The sequence below is a fragment of the Mobula birostris genome, chromosome 1, assembly GCF_030028105.1.
Source record: "Mobula birostris isolate sMobBir1 chromosome 1, sMobBir1.hap1, whole genome shotgun sequence".
NCBI lineage: Eukaryota > Metazoa > Chordata > Chondrichthyes > Myliobatiformes > Myliobatidae > Mobula > Mobula birostris.
The window spans coordinates 226,699,705-226,719,544 of NC_092370.1; the positions used below are offsets into that span (position 1 = coordinate 226,699,705).

At 41.3% G+C, this 19,840-nt stretch overlaps 1 protein-coding gene across 2 annotated transcripts in view; it reads left to right on the plus strand.

The window, feature by feature from the left end:
- ttc7b (tetratricopeptide repeat domain 7B) overlaps positions 1-19,840 on the plus strand; it is a 470,264-nt gene that overhangs the window by 239,148 nt on the left and 211,276 nt on the right. For both annotated transcript variants that reach the window (XM_072272880.1, XM_072272891.1), the window contains exons 12-15: positions 3,542-3,656; positions 5,298-5,355; positions 7,327-7,399; positions 8,964-9,124. In XM_072272880.1, coding sequence (XP_072128981.1) covers positions 3,542-3,656; positions 5,298-5,355; positions 7,327-7,399; positions 8,964-9,124 — 407 coding nt within the window. The remainder of the gene's footprint in view (positions 1-3,541; positions 3,657-5,297; positions 5,356-7,326; positions 7,400-8,963; positions 9,125-19,840) is intronic.

Here is a 19,840-nt window from a genome sequence, read left to right on the forward strand (position 1 = left end):
CTAATTGCCTCCCTCTGGTGCTCCCCCCCTTTTTTCTTTCTTCCACGGCCATCTGTCCTCTTCTATCAGACTCCCTCTTCTCCAGCCCTGTATCTTTTTCACCAATCAACTTCCCAGTTCTTTACTTCATCCCTCCCCTTCAGGTTTTACCTATCACTTTGTGTTTCTCTCTCCCCTCTCTCCACCTTTTAAATCTACTCCTCGGCTTTTTTCCTCCAGTCCTGCTGAAGGGTCTCAGCCTGAAACATCGACTCTACTTTTTTCCATAAATGCTGCCTGAACTGTTGAGTTCCTCCAGCATTTTGTATGTGTGTGTTGCTTGGATTTCTAGCATCTGCAGATTTTCTCTTGTTTTTGACAAATAAAGTTAATCTTTTTATCTTTTAAGTAATTGATTATCCAGCTAATCATATCAACAATAACTATGGGATCTTGTGTGCTCATCACAATTGCACTTTCGAATTGCAGTCAACAAAGTTCATTGTTTATTACCTTGGAAGGACTATTAAACCACCAATTATACAAACTCTTCCTTTCGCTATCCCTCTGACTGTTTCTTAAGCATTTAAATTCTCTGTCTTCTTACTGCATTCAATAAATCCTGATCTAATATTTTAATTCATCGTCAATTTTTTACACTGGCTACTTGATTCCATTACCTTCTAAAAATCTATCACTCTCCATACTGAATGCATCCAGCCATCGAACCTCTCTTGGGTCAGGTATGCCAAAGGTTCTCCACCATATGTGAAGATGCTTCTTGCCATCTCAGTCTTGTAGTTATGTACAATACAAATTACTTGATGTGCAGTGTTCCTTGATACTTTCTGTTCGTGTCATGTGGGTGACGTGGTAGGGTAACGGTTAGCGTAACGCTTTACGGCATCAGCTGCAGGTTCAATTCCCACTGCTGTCCTAAGGAGTTTATACATTTTCCCTGTGACCGTGTGAGTTTCCTCTGGGTGCTCTGGTTTCTTTCCACATTCCAAAGGCATGCAATACTGTGAAAAAGTCTTAGGCACATATACAGTATATAGCTAGGGTGCCTAAGACTTGCACAGTAATGTATTTGTAAACATGGAGTAGAGAGCGAGTTTGTAAATCTGGAGGGAGCAAATGAGGGTGGAGCACCACAGGATGGGTGTGGGGTAGGTGGCAGAGAAGGAGTGCCAGGGGTGCGGGTGTGGGTGTGGGTGGTGCAGGTACAGACACAGACACACCCACCCCTGATACATCAGGCAAGGCCATTTGATTCCAAGCAACTGGTTTATTGATCATTACAGAATATCTCTCTGGGGCATTCCATTCCCTCCTCTCTTCCCTCCCCTTTTCCCAACCATGATTCCTTTCTCCCTGACCCTTCCCACTCTCAGTCCACAATAGAGACCCAAATCAGAATCAGGTTTATCATCACTCACATACGCCATGATTTTTTTTTGCTGCCGCAGTACAGTGCAATACATAAAGTTACTACAGTACTGTGCAAAAGTCTTAGGCATCCTCAATATACATATGTGCCTAAGACTTTTCCACAATACTGTATGGGTTGGGTTTAGTGAGTAGTGGGCATGCTATGTTGGTGCACAAGTATGGCGACACTTGCAGACTGCCTCCAGACCATCCTCGGACTGTGTTGGTGTTTGACACAAACAACGCATTTCACTGTGTGTTTTAATGTACGTGGCACTAAAGCTAATCTTTAATCTTTTCGTTAGATTCTTGCAATAGGCTGAAAGTGGAAATGGAGAGCAACTGTTGGGTGACCTCCTCTCTCTGATTCTGTTACTGTATTCACACTGACCCAAGTCGGGGTTCTAGCATTTCGATAGAAGAATCCGCTAAAGAGCCAATTCTCAAGAGAACTCATAGACTAAGGGGAAGACGATAGTACAGGCACTAGAGTTTTAATTCTGTATTCTAGCAGCCAATTGACGATTGTCCATAAGTGGCATAATTGGATCACTTTGTGATGGGGTCACACTTATAATCCCCCAAATTGTTGCTGTATTCCTGAGAGTGACATGTTGGTGGGATTATCAGTAATAAAGTGGTTTAAAGGCTTATAGGTCGAGAAAGGGAGAGAAACCTTATCTCAGAGTGTTTTATTGATCTGCAGTTGTGCTTCAGCTCTGAAATCCAAATACGAGAAAGCATGGGTGCCACGTTATTGTAGTGGCTAACGCAATGCTATTACAACACCAGCAATCGTTAGTTCAATTCCCACTGGTACCCGTAAGGAGTTTGTTATGTTATCACCATGACCATTTCGGTTTTCCCCGGGTGCTCCGGATTCATCCCATATTCCAAAAATAGATATACAGGTTAGTAGGTTAATTGGTTACATGGATATAATTGGGCAGAATGGGCTTGTTGGGCCAGAAGGGCCTGTTATAGGACCATATAGAACTGTATATCTTATATAAGGTTCCACTCATACAGCCTCAGTAGACGAGCTCTCCAGTCTGTCCTGTCTGAGCACTGCTGTAACATTTTCCCTAACAAGTAACATCATCCTTTCCCTTTTAATCTCACCCACTCTACCATGTCTAAAACTACAGAACCCTGCAACTTTGATCTGCCCAGTCCTGCCCCTCACTAATGGCCACAATGTCATAATTCCACATGCCGGATCTCTTTTAAAAAATGATTTACAGTTTAAAAAATAAGATGTTTAACTCCTTGACACGTCAACATACATTAGAATACACCAGGCACTTTTACTTTTCAGATTATACCCCAGCAGAATAGTTTGCTGTAATAATAATGCTATGTTTAAGATACCAAGGACATTCTGGAACATCACAGTGAAGCCAGAATTTCAGCTAGGTTAGAAACCCAATAACTGAGCTATAACGATCCCTGGCCTATGTTTAATTTCCTGACCACAGCCAAGGAAGCAATAAGCTTTACACAAAGAAACTAAAGAAAGGTATCAGATGTGTAAGCTACATGAGAAGATAATGAGCAGTCATGAAAAAATGTGGACTCTTTAGCCAGCAAATGACAGATTTGCTGAATAATTACAGTGTAGTAGGATATTAATGTATCTGATATTCCACAAAAGTTAATAACAAGGACTTGAACCTGTTGAAGCTAACATGAGAAGAAAATAATATTTGTAAGAGTAACAACATTAAAATCATACAATCTTCAGCACCCTTTGTTTTCCACTCAGCATTTTAAATAATATATGATTATTAATTTTATTTGTACAGTGTGTCTTTTGTACATGTGCTGTTTGTCAGTCTTTGTGTGTAATTTTGATTGACTCTTTGTCCTACTTGAATGACTGTAAGAAAATGAATCACGAGGTAATGTATGGTGACATATTCGTACTTTGACAATAAATTTACTTTGAACTTTAAACTTGTTGCTAGTGCCATAGTAATAATTTTCCTGAAGGATTTTATGTCTGAATTGAACAGAATCAATAAATTGTGCAAATGAGAATTTCTGCAGTGGTATATAACATTGTCTTTTTTAACTATCAGGTTTTTTTTTCCCTTTTAACATGATTCTTATCTTTATCTTTGTTCGGAAGTTGGGAGAAGCAAAGCAATTTGCTGAAATGGTGACCGAGATCAATGAAAAACCTGAGTTTCGAGCAAAAGGCTTCTTGGCTCTTGGCTTAACTTACAGTCTCCAGGCCACGGATGGTAAGGATATATTCAAAACCCGTAAAGCTTGTTAACCTGGCATTATGGTATTATCACACACTCTTATCCTTGATATTGCCAGCCTGGTGAAAATGGTGATTGTCAACATGTCAGGCTCAATGTAGGTCAGGCTCATTATGCTTCTCAGCCTAACTTCACTTTTGTGAAGAGGTTAGCCTGATTTACAACAATGACAGCTTTCTTATCACCATCCTCACAAGCCTTGTCCATGACCCTACTGTTGCAGCACCCACCCTAAACACCTCATGTACCTCCAACAGGGCCCATTCCTTTAAATTCCTTCCAGCTTGTTACCTCACCCCATCTCCCAGCCCTACATCTTCCAACACCACCTCAACATCTCCAGCACTCCCACCCACTGCATCCTTCCACCATTGGCCCCTGGTGCCCAGGCTCATTGCTGATCCTGAGACTAGTCTCTGTTGCCCTGATCTATATCCACAAGGTCTATTGTGGGCATACTATGTTAGTTCCAGAACGTGTGGCGGTAGTTGCAGGCTTCCCCCAACACATCCTTGGGGGTGTTGGATTGTTAATGCAAATTATGCATTTCACTGCATGTTTCGATGTATGCATGATAAATAAATGAATCTGAAATCTGCAAGATTCCTACTCCCAACTGGTTATTTCTCAAGGGATAATCCCCTGCAGTTAACTTTCCTCCTCTAACCTCCAGGAGCTTAGAGGAAGGTTAACTCGATGGGCCAAATAGCCTAATTCTGCTCCTATCTCTTTTGGAGTTTGCCACCAAGCTTCCAACTGAGTTTAGTAGTGGCATGCATTTGAACAATCTAAATCTTAAGTCATAAGCCTTAATAAATCTAGTAGGTGTGTGCCTTGTATTTCTTCACCCTGTCCCCTCTCTCCCCAATACCCTGGAGTTTTGATGCCCCCTGTTTCAAATTCTGATCGTTGGAAATGCATCTCTCCATTTTGAGACATTATAGCCAAGGGCTGTACTTTGCCAATCCTGGTGGAACATATCAAAAAAGGTTTCATGCCATCAGTCATCTCCCTCCAAGAGCACCCCTGACTTACAGGAGTATTAACAGATACAGACCACAGTACTGCCCAAACAGCACAGCTGTGCTGTTTCATCCCTTAACATGTTCAAGCCCTCATGGTGCTGCTGTCTAATCCATCTTCCAAACACGGGAGTTTAGCAGTTAGCATATTGCTATTACAGCGCCAGCTACCAGGTTCCATTCCGACACTGTCTGTAAGGAGTTTTATGTTCTCCCCATGACTGCTGGGTTTCCTCCAGGTGCTCCAATTTCCTTCCACATTCCAAAGCCCTACGGATTCGTTGCTTAATTGTTCACGTGGGTGTAATTGGATGCCACTGACTCATTGGGCCAGAAGAATCTGTTCTCATGCTGTGTCTCTAAATAAAAATAAATAAATTAGGACAAAAAAATCCTGAAAAAAACTAATTTAGAGGTGTATGGAGGGCTATGGTCCGTGAGCAGGTAGATGGGACTAGGCAGAATAATAGGTCAGCATGGATTAATTGGGCCGAAGAGCCTATTTCTGTGCTGTAGTGCTCCATGTCTCTATAACTGGGTTTACACACATCTTATGAACATTTTATTAACAACTTATTGATCTTTTTTCCCAAAGCAACGTTGAAAGGAATGCAAGAAGATCTCCAGAAAAAGGCACTGCGAGCATTTCAGAGGTATGCATGATTTTTAAAAAAGGATATATAAATCTAAGTGTTGGAATAGCTGCAACACAGTGTTGCCATGACAACTAGAATGGATGAGACATTTTACTTCCAAGCTTTACTTGCACAGCACTTCTCCCGATTAAGTGCCAGTGAATTGCCAGTAGTATGAGACCTATTTTTGAGCTTAATTGGAGCTTGTATAGCAATCTGATAGTTCATACATGGAATAAGAAAAAATGGTAAATCATGGGAAGGAATCCTGGGAAGTTCCTCTGTTCACCAAGGGACTGATGTCAGCACCGAGACAAGGGACAGGTTTACTGGCTTCTTTGAGGAGCAACACACTCAAAATGCTGGAGGAACTCAGCAGGTCAGGCAGCATCTATGGAGAGGATAAATAGTCCATGTTTTGGGGCGAGATCCGTCATCAGAATCTTCCTTATTCTGATTTTGAAGAAGAAATCAAGGAAAATTTTACTTCCCACCACCACCCTCCCCCCAGTTCCATTTCCAACAGAAATAGTGATCCACAGTCAAAAGTTTGCTCAAGAGATATGAGAGCTGCAGATACAGTAATCTAGAGCAACAATACTGATGCAGTGTTTTGACCCAAAATATCAACGATTCTTCCACCCCCAGTGACACCCCCAGCTGCTCAGCCTGCTGAGTTCTTCCAGCAGATTGTGTGTTAAAACCTGCTGCAAAGCCCAATTAAATTGGTTACTAAATTCCAGGGTTTACCAAGGTGCTGCCTAGATTAAAGGGCATGTATTAAGAGGATAGATTGAGTCAGCTAGGGCTTTTCTCTGTGGAGTGAAGATGGAGCGAGGTGGCTTGATAGAGGTGTAGAAGATGATAAGTAGCATAGATTGAGTGGACAGCCAGAGACTTTACCAAGGACTGAAATAGCCAATATGAGGGAGCATAATTTTAAGGTGTTCAGAGGAAAGTATAGGAGAGGATGTCAGAGTTTTACACAAAGGGTGGTGGGTGTGTGGATCATGCTGCTAGGGATAGTGGTAGTGGTAGATAGGCATCTAGGAGTCTCTTAGATAGATACATGGACGAAAGAAAAATGGAGAACTATGTTGAAGGGAAGGTTTAGATTGATCTCAGAGTAGACTAAAAGGTTGGCACAACGTCATAGGCTGAAGGGCCTGTACTGTGCTGAAATGTTTTATAGTTCTGTGCAGTATTATTCTATGTTCTAATTTGCCCACTCTTGCTAATGTAGAATGATCCATAACATAGTCCACGTGCAATGCCTATAAGTTGCTTATTTAGTACAGAACAGTGCCTATCGGATTCTTAGTGTCAGTCAAGTTGTTCATAAGGCATAGTGAAGTGAGTTGCTGATATCCAGTGGCTGCTGGGTTGTCTACCTGGCCCAATACAGTGTCTTCTGATTTGTCCATTTAGGTTTGTGCACTGTCATTAGGTTGCTTGTGTAGCTTTGTGTTGCATCCACTCAGTTACCCATCTAGCACGGTCCATACACTTGTCTTATCCATCGAGTTGTCTGTTCAGTTCAGTGCAGTATTGTCTGGGAAAAAATGCACCTGCTAAACAACTCTAAATTAAAATGCTGGGAACACTCAGCAGCCCAAGTCAATATATCAGGAGAGACAAACAGGGTTAACATTAGTCTCTGACCTTAAACACTATCTCTATTTCCCTTTCTGGAGATGCTGAGTATTCCCAGCATTTTGTTTTCACTAGAGCACAACACAGCATCCATAATGTGCCTACAGCATGGTGGATGTACATACGTACAAGGAAAAGAAAGGCATATGAGTGAGGTTTGTTATAAAAAAATACAATTTTTGATGAATTGATGTTTCATAGATTGGAAATAATGGGAAACAGCATCTGACTTCTGTGGTGCTCAACTCCAAAGAAGTGACTTCTTTAGTTCAGTCAAAACCAAACTTTCCTATTCATTGTTGACTATTTTGTTGCTTCTGTGCTTCTGCACCTCAGGGCATATGGATTGTCTCCAACTGATCATCTGGCTGCGTTCTACCTGGCTCTTCAACTTGCCATATCAAGGCAGGTAAGAACTGGGCCTTGCCTTTCTGTCTTTGACATGTTCAGTTATGTGTGACTCACTTGCTAAGGTACAGTCAAAATTTTTTTAAACCATAAGACACAGGAGCAGAATTAGGCTATTTAGACCATCAAATCAGCCCTGCCGTTCCAACACGACTGATTTACTTTCCTTCTCAGCCCCATTTTTCTGTCTTCTTTGATGCCTTACTAATCAACAACCTATCAACCTCCACTTTAGATATACCCAATGACTTGGCTTCCACTGCTATTTGTGACAATAAATTCCACGGATTCACCCCCCTCTGGGTAAAGAAATTCCTCCTCAACTCTGTTCTAAAGGGATATCTTATTCTGAGTCTTTGCCCTCTGGTACTAGATTCACCCACTATTGGAAACATTGTTTGTCTGCTCTATCTAAGCCTTACAATATTCAAATGGTTTCAATGAAATTGGCTCCCCCATTCTTTTAATCTTCGGTGAGTATTAAGCCTTAGCACTGAACTAAAACACAGATACCGGGTGCTCTTTGACTCAGCACATCCTCGCTGACCCTTATTGCCTAATCTACATTAATATTGCTTATTGGAGCGATGTGACAACAGAACATTGTAGTGGGTAAGCTATTGAAGCAGCAGTGCAAAAACTGAGTTCCAAACCTGTTTTTGGAATATAGTGAAGTAAATTTAAAAATATGGTGATCTGTGCTCTCAAAAGGTGCAGTGTTGTTGTAAAAAGTCACATCATTTACCATTGCTGTTCAGAGTACATAACCTGACATCCTTGCCTAGTCTGGCCTGCAGATGACTCCAGACGATATGACCCACTGACCTGTGCTGTCCCAGGCCATTTAGGGGAAGTACAAGAGACTCTCCACATGCTGGAAATCTAGAGTAACACACACAGAACGCTGGAGGAACTCAACAAGATAGGCATCTATGGAGGGGAATGAACTGTCGATGTTTTGGGCCAACACCATTCATCCAGATCTAATAACTAGTAGATTCTAATGAAGGATCTCAGCCCAAAACACCAACTGTTTACTCGTCTCCATAGACGCTGCCTGACCTGTTGAGTTCCTCCAGTACTTTGTGCATGTTGCATTTAGAGAAAAGGTCTTGTAGTAATTAATGACTTTAGTTGCTGATATTGATAGCTTTTTAGAAGCATTATAATGTAGCCAGTGAGGGAGCAGGAATACAATTTTTGATCAAAAGGTAACCAAGAGAACAAATAGGAGGGGAAAATTGCCATAAGGTGAGAATAAATCCTCCAGAAACAGTAAAAAATATACAGTATCTCATTTAATTTTATTTAATGTAAATCAATAGGCGGTGAGTTTGATGTTGGGGGTGGGAGAAGATTGCATAGGCAGCTGTGAATGTCCATTGCTTTTACCCATCCCCAAACTCATACCAAGTGTGGTTTTTATTATAATTGTTTGTTTGAACATTAGGAGTAGGCAATCCAGCATTTATAAGACTGAAAGCTAATATGAGCACGGTGAATTAGGAGAATTTCCTTGAATGCCAGGATGTTTGCTCTGTCCCACACTCATTTATTGTTTGCAGATCCCAGAAGCATTGGGTTACGTCCGACAAGCCTTGCAGCTGCAGGGGGATGATGTGAACTCTTTACACTTATTGGCATTGCTCCTGTCAGCCCAGAAGCACTACCACGATGCTATAAACATCATTGATATGGCACTAAGTGAATACCCTGAACACTTCATGTGAGTACCTAATCCAAATGGCAATGAATAAAGCTTACTGTGACATTATATTCACTGTACTTAAGAGCATTCCTTGGGAGTGAGGAGTGAAGAGTGAAACAATGTTAGGTATCAACACATACCGTCACTTTCTGAGATAAGACCATAAAACACAAGAGCAGAATTTGTTCATTCAGCTCATTGAGTCTGTTTCGCCATTCCATTATGGTTGATTATTATCTCTTTTAACCCCATTCTTCTGCCTTCTCCTTGTAACCCTTACTAATCAAGAACACACCAACCTCCACTTTAAATATACCCAATGGCTTGGCCTCCACGGCTGTCCATGGTAATGAATTCCACAAATTCACCACCTTCTGGCTAAAAAAATTCCTCCTTATCTCTGTTGTAAAGGGACATCCTTGTATTTTGAGGCTGTGCCCTCTGGTCCTACAGTTTCCCACTATAGGAAACATCCTCTTATGTGCACTCTATCTAGGCCTTTCAATATTCAGTAGGTTCAGCTGCTGTAAATGTCTCACTGCTGCTGCCCATTCACTTAAAGTAACATGAGGCAGTTCATTTATCTCTTCTCTATCTATCCCCATTGTCTCCTCACCTCTTGAGTGTCCTTGTAACTCAACTCTTTGACCAAGGGTTTATTTGTGTCACATTTTTAAATTCTCCTTTAAACTTCTTCCCTTTCACCTTAAGTCTTTGCCCTCTAGTTGTAGACACCCCTATCACTGCAAACGGACACTGACTGTTTATGCTTCGTAATTCTGTATGCATCTGTCAGGTCATCTCTCAGTCTCCTTTACCTCAGAGAAAACAGACCCAGTCAGTGTAATCATAACTCAAGTTCGCCAGTCCAGGCAACATCATTGTGCACCCCCTAGTTTGATATCATCTTTGTAGCCAAAAGTCATGAATTTTCCAGCTAACGCCAGTGTCAGCCTTGATGCCACAGACTGTTTAGAGAGAAATGAGAATTAGCCACTATTTCCAACTTTTGATTAGAAGTTTCAGGTTCAGATTTATTTATTTATCAGATGTACTGTATATCGAAACATATAATAAAATAGGTCGTTTGTATTAATAACCAGTACACTTAAGAATGTGCTGGCGGCAGCCTGCAAGTGACACAACATAGCATGTCCAGAATGGTCAGCAGAACAATACAAATCCGAACAAAATAGAGAATACCAAACAACAAAGTAACAATAGCAAAACAAGCCTCGTTCCTCCCTTCCAGTGCATATTCACAGTCCTCTATCCCCAGTCAGGCTGTCTTGTTTGGCTGCCAGCCTCCAGTGGACTCCTGGAGTCACAGATGTTGAGCTTTTGATTTCCCCAGCATAACTCCCTTTGTTGAAAGGCGCAAGGTGATATATCAACCATGCCTGCTGCTAATTCTGTCTCATATTAAGTAATCCCTTCTCAGTAATGAGCACTCAGGAACAGAATCGGGACTGATGTCACCAAGTGACCAGTCTCATGATGAGTGGAGCAAAAATTACAAGGAAGTTCATCTGCAAGAGTTCTCGGCTCCTAATCGCAAAGTTTTTTTTCCAATTCAAGTTTTTGCTCTTGTAATTATAGTTACTTAAAGTACTGCAGCCTAGCATAATTAAATTGTCACTGCAAGAGTAATGTTGAATTCAAGGCAGAGTCTGCCGCAACATTAAATATCTGGCTGAGGCTTTCCCCTTTTCCCCATACTTTGTATCAGTCACACGGATGCCAGAAACAGAATCAGAATTAGGTTTAATATCACTGATATTTTTTGTAAAGTTTGTTGTTTTACAGTGCAATACATAAAAAATACTATAAATTATAATAAGCAACTAATAAGAATGGATATACAATAGATTCCGGTTCATTGGACCATCAGTTACTCACGCGCAGCTGCTTCTTTGGAACAACTCTTAAAGAACAAAAACTAATCAAGAAATTAGTCGGGATTTCCTTTGTTTATTTGAGATACTATGCTGCTTAAATGGGACAGGAAACTGTTGTCAAACAGTTTCTGACTAGCGTAGTCACATGCACCTATGTGGCCATTAGACATGCTTAGACCAAAAGCAGTTTCTGAGTAGCATCAGTTGCATATGTTTGTGTTTAAAAAGCAGTGATTTTATCACTGATAGTTGGTGAGAAGAAAGCAATAAGACAACCAAGAACTGTTTTGCTCACTGTGGTTTCAAGAATTCAGTTTTGGGGGCACTAGTGCGCATGCGTATGGATTAGACGTGTTGGTCGGTGCTCCTGTCCGAGGCCTCGATAAAATTACTATTATACCGTGTTTTATTCATTCATAGGCCAACAGTGTATGTCTAAACTAAGTGTCTGGAAAAGTTTGACAATGTCGAAGGCAAATAAAGCCAAGACTGCCGACTGCCAAACTACCGAAGTTAGTGCTAACAACGGGTCGGTCAAGAACTTCTCGGCGTCTGAGATACCGCCGGATAAAACTTACGCCATGTGCAAGGAATTTGGTCAGGAGATTTCTGAGTCAGGTCTGTGCGGCATTAACAACCGCTTTGATTTTTTGAGACCAAGTTTGAGGCGCTTGTGGCCTCACAGGCTGACTTACAAGCCCGTGTGGCTAATCAAAAACTAACCACAAGTGACCTTGAAACACGCATGCAAGAGCTTAAAGCTAAGTACTCAGAGCTAATGAGACAAAATAGCCAGCTTGAACCTAAAGTGCATGACTTAGAGGCTCGTTCCCGGAGACATAATATTAAGATTGTAGGGATACAAGAGGGCAAGGAGGATGGTAAACCTACTGAATTTGTTTCCAGACTGATTGCCAAGTTGCTCAGGGAAGAGCATTTCCCATATCCGGTTAAAGTTGATGGCGCGCATTGCTCCCTCCAGCCAAAGTCAGCTGCCGGCGCTAAACCGCGCACCATCTTGGCACGTATCCATCACTTTCAAGTGAAAGAGCTGATCCTGCGCCACAGCAGACTACAACTCATGGAGTACAAGGGAAGTAAGGTCTTGATCTTCCCGGACTATACTAAAGAGGTGATGACTCAACGTCATGCCTTTCGTGATGTACTGCAAACACTGTGTGATGGAGGAATCAAGCACACCCTGCGGTATCCGGCTCGGCTCTATATTTACCATCAAGATGGAAGAGGGCCTAAAGTATATGATGACCCAATAGAAGCAGCACAATTCTTGGAAAGGAATAATGCACTCAAAAGGGAGCAGATATATTGACACTGTTTATTCAGCTTATATTTGTGCCGGTTTCCATATCGGGATAAAGGGAGGGACTTGCCTGTTATATGTAGTTTTGCAATGCTGTATGCTGCACTGGGATTTAATTGCAGAGAATGTTCTAAATATTTTTGTTATTATCTATATACTACTAAAACTCCCATGCTCTGTCTGTCTGTTTGTGACCTCCAATTAGTGCAAACTGTGCATTACAACGGCACTTTTTTGGCTAAATCGAATTAAAATGTGCTAACTTACAGAATGCAAAGTTCAGGGTTATATATTCGTATAAAATTGCTCATTCACCAAAATCAACAAGCTCGCTTTGACTCGAGACGATCGTGCCATCATGTAAATCGGGACGCGACAGCCCGACACATGCGCACAGCCAGCCTCAGCAGCGACACCTACCGGAGCAAAAGGGCAGGGCAGCTCTATTTCGAGGGGTCACATTCTGCTAATCTCCATCAGCATGTGCAGGATTGGGACAGATCTAACTGCCACCCATCAATAAGAGATAATTAAATCTTATTGTAATGACGTACTCCGAGACACCCATAAAACCCTTTGCTACAGTCAAAGGACAGCGGTAACCATATCACGTCCATTTAGAAGAGCGCCAACCACATCATCAAGAATAACCAGCATCCTTTGGTGTTACTGCTTCATATCTTCTATCCAGTTTTAGGGTAGGAAAAAATGGTCAGCCTAATTATGCTGCATGGAAAGGGAAGGGGGACATTATAGTCAAGAGATGATGCCAAATGTCATCGGGAAGCAGCAAGGAGAGGGAGAGAACAAGAATCGGATGAGGCCAGGGCCGTACGACTCCAGGATCAAAGAGTCAGGACAAAAAAAGATGAGAGAAGAAGAGACAGAGGAGGAGAGGCATGCATGTCTCCAGGATCAGAGACAAACAACAGACAGCAGAAGAGATGAAGAGACGGGGGATGAAAGGACTGTACGTCTCCAGGATGACAACAAGAGGCACAAGGGTGGCAGATAAACCAGAAATGATGCCATCAAAAGTGTCCTTCGTTAAACGAAGAGGAGCTATATTTGCTTTGCTACGTGTCATTCTTCTTTAATAAACTGAGGTTTTCTGCTTCAGTTTCCAAAGCAAAGCGATACCAATAGCATTCAGGAAAATTTAATGTTCATTCTGGTCACATCAGACTGCACTACCCTTCTGTCAAAGTGTGCCCCAATGAGTCACCCCGTTGTCTTGTAAGGGTTAAATTTGAGTTGGTGTCATGAATGTTCAGCTTCAGGTGCGAACATTGGATAATTCTCCCCAGCCCTAATAGCATTTGTTTAACGGTATTATATAATTTGTGTTATAAATTTTCTCGGAGGGGGGGTTTGTGATAATTGTGTAATGTTAGTTACCTGCCCAGCAGCTCCTTTTGAGATGGAAATGGGAAACTATGTGTCTGGTTTAGGGAGACACGAAGGGGTGGTGGGTTAGGGTGTGTGTTGTTCCTGTTTATAGCTCAGACATGTTTTTTTTTTGTGTATATTGTGTTCTTATGAGGCTGCCAGTTATTTTGCATTGTTTACTAAGTTTGTGCTCAACTCTAATAATCTCTTTTTTATTCTCATATGCAGAGGCCTTGCGGTAGAACGCAGCTGGGGGGTAAAGATATTACAATAGTCTCATGGAATGTTAAGGGCCTTGGTCATGTTGTTAAGAGGGATAAAGTTTTTAGACGTCTCAAATCTCTATCTGCAGGTATGATTTTTCTACAGGGAACCCGTATCAAAGTAACTGAGCAACGCAGATTGAGATCTAGCTGGGTATCGCAGGTTTACCAGTCACCATTTACTTCTCATGCTCGTGGTGTGGCTATCCTCTTTAGGAAAAATATTCCATTTCAACTCACTTCCATGACCACAGATTCTCTCAGCAGGTTTATTATGATCTCTGGCACCATTAATTCGTTTCCGCTAACCTTCCTTAATATTTATGGTCCAAACACAGACGAGCCAAATTTTTTAGGAAAGTTTTTGACTTACTTCCGGATGCCAGTAATTCAAATATAATAATCGGCGGTGACTTGAATTGCTACCTGGATCCATATTTAGGTAGATTGTTTTCCCACCCACCCTCAAATATCATGTCAGTGCAGGTCCTAAATAATTTGATTAGATCTAGGAATTTTTTTTAGATTATGAGAACACTCAATCCTCGTTTATTGTCATTTAGAAATGCATGCATGCATTAAGAAATGATACAATGTTCCTCCAGAGCGATATCACAGAAAAACAGGACAAACCAAAGACTAACACTGACAGAACCACATAATTATAACAAGTAGTTACAGCAGTGCAAAGCAATACCATAATTTGATAAAGAACAGACCATGGGCACGGTAAAAAAGTCTCAAAGTCCCGAGTCAATCGACTCCCGAGTCCCTGATAGCAGGCAGCAAAGGGAGAAACTCCCTGCCATAAACCTCCAGACACCGACAACTTGCCGATGCCTTGGAAGCAGCCGACCACAGCTGACACTGAGTCCGTTCATCCATAAACTTTGAGCCTCCGACCAGCCCCTCCGATACAGCCTCCCGAGCGCCATCCTCTGCCGAGCACCTTTGACCTCGTCCTGGCCGCCGAAACAAGCAAAGCTAAGGATTTGGGGCCTTCCCCTCTGGAGATTCAGGATCACACAGTAACAGCGGCAGTGAAGTGGGCATTTCAGAAGTTTCTCCAGATGTTCCTCCGTACTCTCACGTCTGTCTCCATCAAATCAGAATTGTGCACAGTCCCCTACTTGACAAATAACAGACATCACCACCGAAGCGGCCACGCGCCCTGCGTCGCGCTGCCATCTTCTTCTCCTCCTATTAGTAGATATTTGGCAAGTTCAACATCCCACCGACAAGGACTATTCTTATTATTCTCATGTACACAAATCTTATAGTAGAATAGACTATTTTTTGGTCGACTCTCATTTAATATCTCGTGTTACCAATACAAAATATCATAATAGATTAATTTCTGACCATAGCCCCTTGACAATGTCCCTAAATCTCTCCCCTTCCAAACAAATCTATTCCTGGCGTTTTAACCCCTCCCTACTCGCTAATAAGAAATTTATAGAATATATCACCACCAGATTAAAAGATTTTATAGAAATTAACGATTACAGCGAGGTGTCAGATTCCACACTCTGGGAGACATTAAAAGTTATAATTCGTGGTATATAATTTCATATGAATCCGCTGCTAAGCAGGAGAGAGAAGGGCGATTATTAGAGATTGAGAATACTCTCCCAACCCTCGAAGCGACATACCAGGCTTCGAAATCCTCTGAAGATTATAATAAAATAATGAAGCTTAAATATGAGTACAATTGTATCCTGGGTAGTCAAATAAATAACCTCCTCTTAAAACTAAGACTAAAGCACTTCGAAATGGGGGACAAGCCTGAGGGGCTCCTGGCGCGGCAGCTCAGGGGCGCCCAGGCCCTAAGGTCAATTCATTGCATTAGGTCGAGGGCTGGTACCCTGTTAGCTAACCCTAGGGAGATAAATGACTGTTTTAAAGAACTTTACAGCGAACTCTACACCTCTAAATGCAATGCCACTCAATCTGATTTGAGTGACTTCTTTGATTCTTTTGTAATGCCAAAACTTAGTGATGCTGCTAGGGAGGATCTAGATTCTGACTTCACATTGGAAGAAATAACTTCTGCCATTAACTCATTTCCGTCCGGCAAGGCTGCTGGGCCGGATGGACTTGGCTGTGAATTTTATAAGAAATTTTGTGATATCCTTGCCCCACTTCTCCTCAGAATGATATCTTGCTCGAAGAGAGATAAAGCCTTGCCTAGAACATTGTACGAGGCTAACATTTCCCTCATTTTAAAGAAAGTTAAAGAGGAAACAGACCCAGCCAGCTATAGGCCCATTGCACTTCAGAATTTCGATAGAAAGGTAATTACTAAAATGCTGGCTAACCAACTAAATAAGTATTTGTCATCTATTATTCATCCTGATCAGACAGGATTTGTCCCGGGTAGGTTCTCTTTTTCCAGTGTCAGGTGCCTCCTTAATACTATATATGCTGATCATGGGAAAGCTAATGGGGCAGCAATTTTATCCCTTGATGCATAGAAGGCTTTTGACCAGATTGAGTGGCCTTACATGTTTGAGTCACTGTACAGGTTTGGGTTCTGGGAGTCATTTGTATCTTGGGTATGCGCCGGCCCAATGTGTTCTGTTATAACTAATGGTGACAAGTCAACTCTGTTTCCCCTACACCATTCAATCCAGCCGGCCCTTTTTACCGTCACGGTAGAGCACCTTCCCTTAAAAATAAGAAGTCACCCAAATATTCTGGGTTTGAAAGTGGGAGGTATTGAAACACTTACTAGTTTATATGCTGATGATGTGATACTGTACTTACAAAACTCAGAAAAGTCAGTCCCTCTTCTTCTAGATTTAATCACCTCTTCTGGCAGACTATCGGGATACTCAATCAATTGGACAAAAAGTGACTTTGTGCCCCTCTCCAACGACTACATGCGGGGTTTTTTGGAAAGTGTCCTGTTCAAAGTGGCTTGACAATCCCCAAAGATCCTAAATTAATATTCAAATTAAACTTCGCAGAGTTTATTTCAAAACTTAAACAGAATATAGAAAGTTGGAAAACCCTACCTCTGTCCATGATTGGTCGCATAAATTCAATTAAAGTGGTTTCCCTTCCTAGGTTTCTCTATCTTTATCAAAATCTCCCCATTTTTCTTACATCAGCTTTCTTTAAAGAATTGGACTCTATAATATTGTCTAATATCTGGAATTATAAGAATCACAGGATTTCAAAAATTCACTTACAAAAGCCCAAGTCTGAAGGAGAGCTGGGATTACCTGTATTTAGACACTATTATTGGGCTGTCAGTGCTAGGGCTTTAATGTTTTGGCAACAGGGGGCTATGTATGGAGTCTAACTCTGTTGTCAATTCTTCCTTGCCAGCCATGCTGTTCTCTAAGTTAGAGAAGCCTGGGACTTCAAAAAGTTTGAGTTTTGTTTTGAAAAATTCCATCAGAATTCTAGATCAGATTAGGAGCGTTCTGAATTTACCAGAGACCTCTGTACAAACACCAATCTGTTTCAATCACTCCTTTGTACCCTGATGGTCAGATAAAACCTACCATGCTTGGAGGGAGAAGGGTCTAGTTTCTATTGAAGACCTGTACATAGAGGGATGGTTTACAACATTTAGTCTGCTGAAAGAGAAATTTGAGCTGCCTCATTCGCACTTTTTTCGTTACTTACTAATTAGACACTACATTCAATCTAAGATTTGTAATTTTGAAATCCTTCCAGGGAAACATATGTTTTTTGATATTTTAAAGAACCCTCCTGACTCCAGGCATCTCGTTTCTAAGTTTGTATGTTTGTTTGATAATTGCACTGTAGCGTTTACTGTGAAGATTAGAGATGCCTGGAGAGAGGAGTTGGGCATTGAATTATCTGAAGCTGCCTGGGATAAGTGTTTGTCTACGATACAGGCTTGCTCTGTTAACAGCAGGCACCAACTGATCCAGTTTAAAGTCGTCCACCGTCTCCATTACTCTAAATTTAGATTGCACAGGATTTACCCTTCTGTCTCACCAATGTGTGGTAGACGCCAAGGGATGGAAGCCAGGTTGTCTCACACCTTTTGGTTTTGCCCATTACTGACTGGATTTTGGTCCAAAGTATTTGACTGGTACTCAAAGGCCTATAAAAGATCCTTCCCCTTGGAAGCTGGTCTCGCTATATTTGGCTGCTTACAATCTACTGTTGTTTCCCTGCAGCCATACAACAGCCTCTTATGCTGGAGATGATTGTTGTCAAAAGACTTATCTTGTGGGAATGGAAATCACCTTCTCCCCCTTCCTTTCGGAGATGGATGGCTGATACGGTCTCAGTCATACAGATGGAGAAACTTAGGTTTTTAATTCAATTAAAAAATTTTCGGCTATCTGGGATCCATTTCTTGCCTACCTGGACAAGGCTGGGGGCAGATGAGCAATTTCCCCCCCAGCTGATTCCTCATGGCCCTCATTTGAGATTTAATGTTTAGTATTTTTGAGCACTTTGTACAATAGGTATCCCCCTAATGTTATGTCTCTTTCTCTTTTTTTGCTCATTTCATTTTTATACATGTCTGAGCTGGTATGTTTTTCTTGATTTCATTGGTTTTTTTTTGAAAATTTTGAAAATAAAGTGTCTTAAAAAAAGCATTCAGTTTTAGAGAAGCCAGAAACTGCCGGTAGTGAAAATGAAATTATTTCATTACTTTAACAAGCTAGGAATTACAAAGAATTTTAAAGTATTGTTACTTATCTTGAATATTACAATGAAAATGAAGATTTTGAGGATGTAGTTGTCAAAAGCATTGTATGAAGGCACTAGGTGTTTGCGCTGATTTTGTTCATTTACAGTCAATCAAAGGAACACAGCAGCAAGCATTGGATGAATTCCTCCAATGATAACCATTGGGAACTAATACAATTTTATAGTACTGTAGTATTAGTAGTGTTTTAATTTGTTCTGTATTTTATTTAAATACATAATTTGTTACTCTGGTAAGATTAGATTATCCTTTTTATATGTTTTTAACTAGTTCCATGAAACTTCAGCTAGTTGGGGCAAAATGTACTGGTCCCCATTATATCCCAGTCAAATGGAATCCACTGTATTATATAAGAGAGCAAAAATATTAAGGTGGTGTTCTAGGGTTAGTTCATTGTCCACTCAGAAATCTGATAGAGGAAGGAACGATGCTGTTCCTAAAATGTTGAGTGTGGGTCTTCGGGCTCTTGTACCTCTTCCCAGATGATAGAGCTGAGAAGAGGGAATTTTATTGGGTAATGGGGTCCAGGCGTCCTTAATGATAGATGCCACCTTTTGGAGGCATTGCCTTTTGAAGATGCTCTTGGTGCTGGAACCCCTGGTGGGGAGCTCCATCACCACCATAAAGAATCTCACCTAATTTTAACGATGTTGCAGAATATTAATTCGACAATTACCACTGTTCCCTCTTTACCATTACAGCTTCCTGATACAGGAAAGATACTAGCATGGATAGCAGAATGACTGACAGGCAGGAGGCAGTGAGTGGGAATAAAAGGGGCCTTCTCTGGTTGGCTGTCAGTGACTAGTGGTGTTTCTCAGGGGTCAGTTTTGGGACCACTGCTTTTCACATTGTCTGTCGATGGTTTGGATAATGGAATTGATGTCTTTGTAGCAAAGTTTGCAGATGATACAAAGATAGGTGGAGGGTTAGGTAGTGCTGAGGAAACAAAGCAATTGCAGCAGGACTTAGACATATTGGAAGAATGGGCAAAAAAGTGGCAGATGGAATACAGCATTGGGAAATGTATAATAATGCATTTTGCTAGAAGGAACAATAGTGCGGACTATTATGTAAATGGAGAAAAGGTTCAAACATCAGAGGTGCAGGGGGCCTTAGGAATCCTCATGCAAGACTCCCACAAGGTTAATTTACAGGTTG